Source organism: Mytilus californianus, unplaced genomic scaffold, assembly GCF_021869535.1.
Source record: "Mytilus californianus isolate M0D057914Y unplaced genomic scaffold, xbMytCali1.0.p SCAF_13, whole genome shotgun sequence".
NCBI lineage: Eukaryota > Metazoa > Mollusca > Bivalvia > Mytilida > Mytilidae > Mytilus > Mytilus californianus.
The window spans coordinates 3,665,554-3,677,957 of NW_026262615.1; the positions used below are offsets into that span (position 1 = coordinate 3,665,554).

At 32.3% G+C, this 12,404-nt stretch overlaps 1 protein-coding gene across 6 annotated transcripts in view; it reads right to left on the minus strand.

Moving 5' to 3' along the window:
- Positions 1–4,853: 4,853 nt before the first annotated feature.
- LOC127723025 (cullin-associated NEDD8-dissociated protein 1-like) overlaps positions 4,854–12,404 on the minus strand; it is a 52,659-nt gene continuing 45,108 nt past the window's right edge. For all 6 annotated transcript variants that reach the window (XM_052229428.1, XM_052229432.1, XM_052229431.1 and 3 more), the window contains 5 exons: positions 11,873–12,061; positions 10,629–10,700; positions 9,006–9,177; positions 7,393–7,539; positions 4,854–6,783 (listed from right to left, as the gene is read on the minus strand). In XM_052229428.1, coding sequence (XP_052085388.1) covers positions 6,653–6,783; positions 7,393–7,539; positions 9,006–9,177; positions 10,629–10,700; positions 11,873–12,061 — 711 coding nt within the window. In that variant the 3' untranslated portion in view covers positions 4,854–6,652. The remainder of the gene's footprint in view (positions 6,784–7,392; positions 7,540–9,005; positions 9,178–10,628; positions 10,701–11,872; positions 12,062–12,404) is intronic.

Sequence of the window (12,404 nt, forward strand, 5' to 3'; positions counted from 1 at the left end):
GGACCACCAACATTAGCCCCCCTTTGAGAGGGAAACTTCTGATGGCAGTCTGCTTCCAGCGAGGCGTCCCCACTAGAAGCCGTTGTTATAAGACCAGTTCTGGACGTGACTTCTACTTGATGGTTTACTTCTGTATGCGTTTTATCTTCATCATTTTTCGCGGTAGTCAAAGCAGCTGAATTTGTTAGATTGATGTTCTTTCTAGCTTCTTCTGTTGGTTCTTTGTCTATTTGGTTGATATTATCAGCCTGATTTGTTTGTTGTTGTAGTTGATTTTGTCTTTCAATTTCTTCTGCCTGACTTTGTTTAGCTATTACTGGCATGCTTGTTCTTTGGTCATAGAATCGTGTATTGGTGTTTCTTCGACTTTGTTCCTTTCTGTTTGTCTGTTGTTGACCATATCCTTGGTGGTAATTTATATTTTGTGGTATAGGTTGTAGAGCTATCCTATATTGCAGTCTGTATACATGTGCATTTTGTATCATGTTAGTGTTGATACTGCCAGTTGGTATACTTCTATAGCCAGTGTAATGGTGGCTGCTTTGGCCAATTGCAGGTATGGCCTGTATTCTGCTATTGTGGTACATTGGCGCTTGTATATGGCCATGATTTATTCTGCTCTATTCTGTTGGTATCTGGCTATAGTGTGGAGGTGCCATATGATTCATGAATAGTGGATTGGCTTGATTAGGAATCCTGGATTGCTGATTTGTTAGCTGTACGCCAGTATGCAGATCACTCTTGGTGTTGGTTTGTGTTCCTAGTATTATCCATATTCTGGTTATAAGGATAATATTCATGACTTCCTGGTCTTTGCCACATTCTTAGTTCTTTCTGTAGTTGCATTATTTGCAGTTTATTTCTTAATTCATTCATTTCCATTTGATGTTTAATTCTCTATTTTCCATTTCTAGCCTGAAGTTGTTCAGCATCATATCTACTTTGTTTATAGTCTGCTCCTGCGAGTTGTTGCTACAGTTACAATTTGGCTGATAGGATTTTAAATTACCTTTGTCAATGGTGCTTTCTTCTGTTTGCATCCTAAGTAGATTGATTGTATTTCTATAGTCTCTATTGGTATCTTCCATTATGACTAGTCTTGCTCTGTATTGTGCTAATTGATCTTCCAGCTGTTGAGTAGCTTCATTTATATTTTTGCACTTATATTGCCTTTTCGGTTTTGCTTTCATGTTATTTGGCTCATCTACATTTTCTATTTGTTCATTTCTGCCATTCTGTTACATTTGGTTATGCTGTTTGTATGTAGCCATTTTGTTCATTTCTAATTCTTCTGTGTTTGCATTTCCTGCTTCTTCCTTCGTAATGTCATTTCTAGTTGGACTGTCTTTAGATGTATTGTCTGGCACGTTTTTAATTATATGGGCCATTTCACTATATTCCTCTGTCGAGCCTTGTTCTTCTAGACTTACTTTTGGTATTGTTTCTTCTGTATCTATAATTGAGTTATTGCTTCTCAGTGATATATTAACCACACCCATGTCCATAATAGAGCAGCTCCTACATGAATACTGTTCAACAATGCAAAAGAAGAGTTCCTGCGTAGTCTTTGGTCCTCATGTTTCTTATCGTTAACTGGCGAACACACTTTCCATTTCCTTTTTTTTGTGTCTGAAAGTTTTACTTCTTTGGGATGAGACATTTCCTCAATAGAATGATAATTCAAGCAATAACTTGAAAAAATTTTCATAATGTGAATACTCACAAGTATAATACAAGAAACACATCTGTGTGATTTTTTTAAATAGTTCTTGTACACAATTTGAAAATTTGCGAGCGAATTGTATCATTACTGGTGTGTCATCAATTGCTCTCATCTCATAGAAAAGATTTTCAACAATGGTTGTGGATGTACTTTTCATCGAGAATTTTGCCTTGAATAAAGGTTCTGTTTCATTCTATGGCAAGCCGTTCTCGTCAAAACTATATTTAAACCATTTTTCGAAACATTTACACACTGAGAATTAAGAAAAAACACACTGAGATTAAAAAAAATAAAAACACACACTAAGAATTTAAAATTACACACTGAGATTTCATAACAACGCAATGAGATTACAAAAAATGGAAAACACACACTGAGAATTGAAAATTACACACTGAGATTTGAAAATTACACAATGAGATTTCAAAAAGACACACTGAGATGAAATAAACTGAATAACACACACTAAGAATTTGAAATTACACACTGAGAATTTAAAATTACATACTGAGATATGAGCGCACTTTTTATGCGCACATATCTAATAAGCATACTTAATCTGAATCTATTACAAGCTTAAAACAACTAGGGGACAGAAATCGTTAGTCCTTCAATTTGGCGCTAAATGTTTTGTAAAAAACATTAAAAATACAACGTATAAGAAAAACTACGCTATTAAAGACCAATAGAACAAGAAAAATACCCACTTACTCTCATTACAAAATATAACCAAATGGTGAAAAACTTTATTAAAATTATAAGAAAACATTGGAACAATCTGCAAAAATACAAACAATGCAGTGATTTTTTTTTCCCAAATGCCTATTATAGCATATAAACATAACAAAAATATAAAAGATTACCTTGCGAAATCAGGGTAACAGTTGAAAGGCTTTTGAAAAGGGACCATGCTTAAACAGTTTTAAGCAAAAAATCACAATATACTGTTAGTAATAATCTGAATTATAGGCAAAAAACTTATGAATATGAGTTAGCAAAAAAATTTTTTAAGTCTTGAAATTTATTACGAATGTTGGTTGTAGGAACCGCATTTCATTATAATAACAAGAGTTCGGGAGACCAAAATATTAATCTGTTGAATTATTCATCTCATGAATATTCATTAGTAATTACCATATTAATCTCAGTGTGTATTTTTGAAATCTCATTGTGTAATTAACAATTCTAAGTGTGTGTTTTTCAATTTATTTCATCTCAGTGTGTCTTTTTAAAATCTCCGTGAGTAATTTTAAATTCTCAGTGCGTGTTTTTCTTTTTTTCAAATCTCAGTGTGTAATTTTAAATTCTCAGTGCGTGGTTTTCTTTTTTTTAAATCTCAGTGTGTAATTTTTAAATCTCAGAGTGTAATTGCGATTTCTCAGTGTGTTATTTTAGGTTCTTAAATCTCAGTGTGATTTTTTTAATTCTCAGTGTGTAAATTTTTCGAAAAAATTGTTTAAACATAGTACTGACGAGAACGGCTTGCCATATCATTCACAACATCCCTAAGACTTTTCAACGCAGTGATGAACTGTGAAATGTCATGTTTCGTCTGCATTGAATTTGCACCATCTGGACTTTGACATGTTTGAAGAGCATGGTTTTCTGATGTCATTGTTTTAATCTCAATGTCACAAAGACAAAGAAAGTCATCAATGTCAGTTAGTCTTGAAATAGCATCATCTATTGAGAAGTTCTGTTTGTCTTTAGTAAACCAAAATGTTGACAAGAGTTTGTGTAAAATTTCTAAATATATGAGTAAACTACTGCTAGGGGTTATCATTTTCACTTGACCAACAGCAGTATAAAATACAAACACGATTCTTCTCTGAACACACAGAAGTAGGTTGCTGAAATTGAGCAGTCGTTTGACATCCATCTTCACTTCCAGCTCTACCTGTATCTGCCAATCATTTGACAACTTTGATCTCTACATTTATTTCCTTTACTGTTTTATCATCAATATCTGAGAAATATATCCTTAAAGAGGTTATTCCATGTTCATCTGTTGTTGTAACTGGAGAAATGCCATGAACTTTCTAACAATCAATTGTACCATGTCTAAGAATCTCATCGTAAATAAATGTATCAATTTCATGGTAGGCAAAGAATCCCCCTTTTTAATGTCTGTTGATGCAGTGTGTATATAACGTGGTTATGCACAAATATGCTATAAACAAAATGTTGCACACCAATAACTCTTACTGCCGTTGCTTTCATTTGTCTGGAATTATGATGTAATGAAAATAAACTCAATGAAAATCAACAAAGCACTAAAATGACCTTTTCTAGTAAATTAGTTTTGGCAATTTTATCAAGTGAGATGTAAATATTAACTTTTAAATTCCACATTTTTTTTTCATGTTCAAAATTCAATATCCCTTAAAATGCATCAATATCCCATATCCCATTTAATTTTAGGACAAATATCCCATATCCCTAAAATTAAAATATCCCGTATCCCAATTACAAGCCTCACTAATGGGCAACACAAAGGGTGCCACATATGTTGTGGCAATGCTTATCCATCCTGGGCACCTGATATCTCCCATGGAATTTGGTGGGGGTATAGGTTACTCAGTCTTTAGTTTTTGTGTTGAGCTTTGTATACTGATCATTGGTTCATGTCATGTAAATTGTATTGTCAAAATTTGGCAATAATTTTTTTGGTTTAAATTATTTCACATTTTTCTTGTGGGGTGCTTTATTAGCGAAACAGACGTAATTTGTTTTTCTCATTGTTGAAGGCCGTAAAATGACCTATAATTGCTTTTATCGTCATCATTTGAACTTTCGTAGATAGTTGTTTCATTGGCATTCATACTATATTTCCTTATTCTTATAATGTCCACAATTTCTTGGTAAACTACCATAAACCAAATCATTAACCTGAAACAGTAAGAATGGACACAGACGATAGTGACCACAACTATTGTAGGCAGGGATTAAAATCCTACAAATATGGCCACAGCTTCCACCAGATTAGCATTCCTATGTCTCGTATTTTGTGATAAATGTCATAGAGAGCTTATTCTCTTCTTAGACAGGAAAATATTGAAGTAATGTTACATTATAAAATTATTGTCATATATTTTTTTGAAGTCATGGTTTTCCAATAAAATCAGAAATGTGTTGTTTGAAAATTTTATTTCACTTCCAAACAGTATATTTAAATATCTTATAACAGACTGATTTATAATGACCACTAAACATAGGCGTTGACCTTTAGGAAATAAAAATTTCACAAAAATCATATGGAATCTCAACTTGAAGGTACCAAATTCATTAAAATGCCAGTCCTTTAAAACTATTTCTGATGGGACAATGTTATTCAAACATTTACACCATTCTTACATTGTAAATGCAAATGAGACGTATAAATCTAAGCAATTGAATACAAAATATACAGTTGCATTGAGGCAAACATGAGATATGAATATATCACTGCACGATTCATGTTTAGACTTATACTAACTTTTTTACTCTATGTTACAGAACCTATAGCAAACAATTAAGTTCAATCTGATTAAAATACAAATCTTGTGTCCACACTGCCTATATATGAGGAGTTGAAAAAACTTTCTGTTCTTGAAATTATCACATTAGCCAATGAAATTTCAACTTTCAAAACTTTGAAAGTATGTATCATTATGATAAAACCAGAGGATGCTGAAAGGTCTTTGAAACAGAAAGTAGAATGGAGTGTTTTCAGATCCTTGTAATTGAAGCATGGACACATGTATTTCAATCAGATTGAATGAAGTTATGTTTTTTTGTTTGCTAGGAAGTCCATGAGAAATCATGAATTCAATTTAAAAAATTATTAAAAACATCCCCTTAATATAATACTGTAGAAGCATTTATATTGCAGGGATAAAATTTAAAACTGTGTCACAGTGGGGTTTTGTTTTCAATACTTATTCAGGAGGATTAATTTTCAAGGTTTTTAGTCGGAGAAAGTTACGTTCTATATAGGTTAATTTTTCTTCAGGGTTCTGATTTCAAGGATAATATGCATATCTTTTCACAAAACAGACGAAATCAGACCCAAACAAAATTTCTGTTTTACAGTATTTAATATATGTTTAGGACTTTCGGATGGCAACAGAGTTTAAGATATACAAAATTTGCCAAAAAACTTTAAAGCAATTATTTGTTAATTTGATGCAACAAATTTCACATGAATGTCTATCATTTTGTAATCATTTAGCAATCATTATTTTGTTTGTTAGTGTTTAATTCCACTTTCAGTGATTTGGCTATATGATGGTGGCCAGATTTGTTGGCAGAGAAAAACTAGAGTACCTTCAGAGATACTTTGACCTTTGGCAGGTTTTGGAGGTTTTTTTTTGCAATCAGAAATGCCGTTTTATCTAAAGAACACACACTTTTGACTATTACCCACTATTAGATGAAGTGAGTGAAGATATTACAGTTAACAAACTATAAATATAGCATAAGCATGCATTTCATTAATTCATAAATCATACCTGCCAACCTTTCAAAATATATGGGTTTTAGGCACAAGATGACTTCATGCATATCTTAAACATATCAAAAGTGTATAAGTCTAGTATTCTGTGACTTTGGGTGAGTGTATATGTGCTGTTTTGAGGTATTTATTTTCTATAATGGAGGATTTAAGTAGTCAGGTCAACACCTCTTATTCCCCCCATCAATCAGAAAAGTTGGCAGGTCTGAATTAAATTCACATTGTTTGCAGTATTTGAATGAATTCTAATCACCTCATAAATATTAAGGAATCAAAACGAGGTTCTAATTGATATTGGTTGTCATTTCAGTCATCAACAAGTTCTTTAACATAACATGATAAAAGCAAAACAAAGGTTTATAAACTATTTGTTCACATGTAAAAACGTTTTCAGAGTTCAATAATTAGCACTTTTATGATATCTCCATGTCAACACATCAACTTGTATCCATCACCATAGAATCTGAAATGGATGCTTGTGCATCTTTCTGAATACTTTCAAACATGGCCGCCATCTCTGTGTTGGATTTTATATATGACAAGAACTCGTTCATTTGTGGGCTTTTATCTGAAAAAGAAAGGCAAATTTCTAGTTTTCCTTCAAGGAGACAGTTGTTTCATGTATAGGTCAACCAAAAAGGGCTATTTTTACAAACATTTGTGTATAGTGTATTATTTATAATTAGCACCTTAAACATGAACTGATGAATCTCAGAGCCACCGTTTGCCAGTGGCTCACAAATGAAACCCGACTTGATGTTGAGGTATCCCCAATTGGATAGTCCTTTCTTCTGCCATTGGTGGTAAAAGTGTATAACATAAAACATAACAAAAACAATTGAGAAAAAAAAAATCTTATTAACAAGAATTTTGTTGGACTTCTCTTAATTTTTATACATATTGGAAAATAATACAAACAACTGTTCCAGCTGTGTGTTTAAGAATCTCATACATAATAATGTCTTCCAAAAAGAACTACACGTCACAAGATTTATGATAGGAACTTTAATGACAAATATGAATCAAACAGATCTGAGGTAACATCAATGAGACAGTTACCTAACAACACAAACAACAAAATGAGAGATATAACGGGCTTTAACAATGGACAAGCGTCTATACAATATGTCATAGTCTAGATAGGCGAGTCTAAAAATAATTAGAATAAACTATTTACCTGCATCAGTTATGGCTAATAACGCTGCTACAGCTCTCATGGCAGATCTCTTCAACTCGTCTTGTTTCTCAAACTCTTGTTTAACAGAGTGAGCTTTGACCTTTGTTGTACATGTTGCTCTTAGTGGCTCCACCAATCTGTCTAATTCTATGAAAAAGGAAAGAACCAATAGTGAGTTAGCTCACAAATCCAACGTCTCTCACATAAAGTGGAGGAGCTTATAGTGGCCTGCTGACATAGTTTTTTCTTTTTTCCAAATTAGGAAAAAGTCTTAAATTCTTTTGAAAAATTAACTAGGCAAAAAGAGTTTAAAGTTTTCCTTTATATGTGGAAGTCATGAAATGAACTTCTCGACTTTTTTCAATGACCAGCATACCTTAATTTACAAAAATGTGTTGCAATAAAACTAGAGTGCCTGTATAAACCAAATATCTTCAATGAATAGTGGCAATAAACATTCCTGGCTTGAGTGCACTTTTTTTTACAATATTAGTAAATTGTTAAACACTATATTATAAATAGTCCATACTAAAGTGCCAATAAAATATAGCTATTTACAAATAGTCCATACAATAAACTGTTTTCACAGAGATATGTCTCACCTTTTTGTAATTTTGATAATGCAAATGTTGAAATTAAAATAGCAATACTTTTAACATGAAAGATATGCAAATATTCAAAGTAGATGAACCATGACTGAAGGTACATGGCTAAACAATCTCCATGGAATGAGATGTGCCAATGCTAATACAACTGCATACCAAATACCACTGATTTATTATAAGTCGTTCCCTTTACACAGACCTAAACACAAACATTAACTTGTAAACTATGTAAAAATTTCAAAGTCAATGAACCATGATCAGGGGTTGGGCTATATAATCTCCATGGAAAAGATACTTGCAAATGCCAATACATTTGCATACCAAATATCATTGACTTAGCATTAGCAGTTCATCTTAAACTGATCTAATCACAAACTAATACATGTAAACTAAGCAAAAGTTTCAAAGTCAATAGACCATGACAGAGGGGGCGGGCCAAATATTCTCCATGGAAATGAGATGTATTAATGCTTATACAACTGAACATCAATTAACATTGGCCTACCACTAATGGTTCCCCTTGAACTGACCTAATCACAAACTAATACATGTTAACTTAGCAAAATTTTCAAAGTCTATAGACCAAGACTAAGGGGGCAGAGCCAAATAATCTCCATGGAAATAAGGTATGCTAATGCTTATACAACTGCATACCAAATATCATTGACCTACCACTAGTGGTTCCCCATAAATTGACCTAATCACAAACTAATACATGTAAACTATAAAAAGTTTCAAAGTCAATAGACCTTGACTGAGGGGGCAGGGCCAAATAATCTCCATGGTAATGAGATGTGCCAATGCTAATAACTGCATACCAAATATCATTGACCTACCACTAGTGGTTCACCATGAACTAGACCTAATCACAAACTAATACATTGTTGACGCCCCTTCCGCCCTAGCCGCTGCCAATGCCGGAAACATACAGCATAACTATGTCTCGCTTTTTGACTCCGCCAAGGCAAGACAAAAATCAAACAATTTTTGACATATGAAATTACATACTTTGTAACACAGCACTAGGACATAGATGTGCAAGTCTGACTAACATCAGGTACGTCAACATTTTGATGTCATAGTGATCTTTCAGACCATCCTCCACATGGTTCAGGAATTCAAATATATCTAGTCTATCTAAACAGGAATCTAGTAATGTGTACATACACTCAAAGGCAGCCTGAAACATAGTAATAGTAAATAATAAAAAATATATTTACAACTGGTATATAATTTTTATAATCAGTTTTTCCATTGGTTTAAGAATATGCCACACAGTGTTGTTACAGACACTGATTTTAGTGCCTTAAAGGGACATTAGCTACGAGATATAAAAAAAATTAAAACATGATTTTTTTGGTTCAATCATGAATGAGTGTGAAATAGTGAATAACAATTCACTTTTACTAGCCAGTTTGTCAAATTAAGAGAAGAAACATCACTGATGATTTATTCACTTGCAATGAATCCGTATTCATGTGACCTTCAATTTAACCCCTTAGCTAGAGATGTGTTACGCATAAACAAGGCGTGTTCAGCTAGTAAAAGGAAAAGAATGTCAACATTGAGAGTGAAACAAGGGTTAACTATTTGGTTGACTGATTCAATCCAAAAAACTCATTCTTATGCAGGTAAAAATGATGATTGACATATTTATTAACCTTTAATATGAAATCAAACAGACCTAGAAAAATCCAATTGCACATGTTCACTATCTATGTATATCTATATCTATGTTGATATCAGGTTATTTGACCGTCAGCAGTCTTCTGAGGTCACCTCCATAGTTAATGAGATGCTGTCTAAGACTTAAATACACACAAAATGCTGATATATATTATGGAGAACATGCATTGTTAATTGTTTATTTTAAACTTTTTATAATTGGATACATGTTTTAGAATGTTATAAATCAAATATTAGAATTTGAGTCAAATCGGTGAACATGAATTTGACAGCTAATGCCCCTTTAAAATGGTTTCCCATCTTTATACAATATGGAGCTGTAACAATAAATTTTAATGCCCTGGTTAGGCAATATATTTGTGATGAACTGATAACATGTATTGGAATATTTTTTTTACGTTATATAAAATTGAACGATCTAAATTATTCATATTTTTAAGGAGTTCAAAGAGATTTTGATCAATTCAAGTACTTTCACAGCTTGAACTTTCTACTTTCAGTGATTTCAAAGGCCACAAAAAAAGATAAATGAGTAAGATTACAAAGTGCATATATACTATAAAGTAGACTAGATTGATTGATTGATTTTTGGTGTTTAATGCCACTTTAAGCACTCTTGGCTGTATTGTGGAGGCCAGTTTTTCTTTGGTGGAGGAAGCGTAAATGCCTGAAGACAACCATGACCTTCGACAGGAATACTGCCAATCCTAGTCATTAAAGATCGAAGACAAACCCACCTGCTACATGTGGAGTTCTAACTAACAAGCTCAGTGTTGACAGACTAGTAATACTGTAGATGAACTACTTAGACCACTTGGCCACCGAGGCCCCCTAAAGTAGACTACAAAAGGTAACTGACAATATGCTTTGTTATTTGTATGAAGATAGATTCAATCTTTATTTGAATGGAAATGTGCTGGTCATATTTCTGTATTGAAATCTTACCTTTCTTATATCTAATCCATCATCTAGTGTGTGTTTAAATGGACCCATCTCTACTTCTCTGATTAATTCTTTCTAAAATTAAATAAAACAACTGATATTTTGAAATCAAAATTTAAACTATATCAAAATTGGTGTCACTTGAACTTGGGTGATGTTTATTGAAATAATACTGTAATTGCCATGTGAATAAAACTTACATATAATATCACTTTCAGTTTATTCTAAAAAAAATCGAGTGATATAACTCTTACCTACAGATTCATATACGATATGATTTTGTGATGGACATACTCCAGTCTTTCACAATGCAAACTTCAAGAAATATTTAGAATACTTTAACTACATCAAATTCATATATTACATGTGGGTACTAATTTTTTATGGATTAAGGGGGTACAGAATACCTAAGGGAGTTAACTCTTTAAAAATCCGCTGAACATTAAATCACATAATATTGGTAAAAAGAAATTAAGCTTCTCAATGATCAAAATAATTGTTTGTCAAACTGCTATATATCCAATGAAATTATTCCTGTAAATTGTGTTTCAAATTTCTTGAAATTTTTATATTTTGTCAACAGGTCAAAGTTAATATTTTGTCCAAATTTTTTGAAAATTAAACGAGCTAAATCTATTTTAGTTGAAGTGTTGGGTATCCCCTTAAAATGCAAATGTCTATAGGATCAAAGTTTTTGAGAAAAAACAGAATCAAGTATCCATGAGAAGGTATTTTTCCTAAATCCATAAAATGTGATCTTAACAAAAATAAATGAACACACAGTATGAATAATTTATTATGTTTCACCCTTATTTTTGTTTTATTGTATACTTGAACTGGACGATAAGCAAGCAACGATCAATCGTTGTATTATATATCCAGACTTTACCAAACTTTTGTTTCACTATCATGATTATATGATTTACAGTGACTTACCCTAACTTTTGTTTCACGTGACTTACCCAAACTTTTGTTTCACTATCATGATTGTATGATACTGTGACTTACCCTAACTTTTGTTTCATTATCATGATTATATGACTTACAGTGACTTACCCTAACTTTTGTTTCATTATCATGATTATATGATACAGTGACTTGCCCAAACTTTTGTTTCACTATCATGATTATATGATACTGTGACTTACCCTAACTTTTTTAACGTTTTATTATCATGATTATATGATTTATAGTATCTTACCCAAATTTTTGTTTCATTATCATGATTATATGATACAGTGACTTACCCTGACTTTTGTTTCATTATATAAATGTGGTAAAACACTATCTAATAAATCTCTGATTAACGTTGGTTTGTTGTGAGCAGCTGAGTTAAATGTAACCAAGGCAACACGCCGAACATTTAAATCTGGGTCTTGCAAAGTCTTAAGGAAATCTCCAATACACGTGCGTAATAAAGAATCTATTCCTTGTGGCTGAAAAATAAATCAGAAAATGTATAGTACATATTGTTAAAAATTATTTTTCTCTATTAGAATCAATTCTATAATAAATACAAGTTTTTCCTCTTCTTTGTCAATGATTCAAGATGTGGTAAGTCTGAATCCAACTATCAAACCAGAGGCTCTAAAGAGCTTGTGTCACTCACCTAGGTCTATGCGCATCTTCAACAATGGACATTCGCCAACATTGTGGACTAGAATAGAATTCATGACAAAAATCTTGTTTTTGTTGATCTTGTATTACTAATCATTTTTTCTGTTTTGATTGTCTCTTTATCTTCTTTAGTTTTTGCCCAAAACACAAAAAAGTATAAAA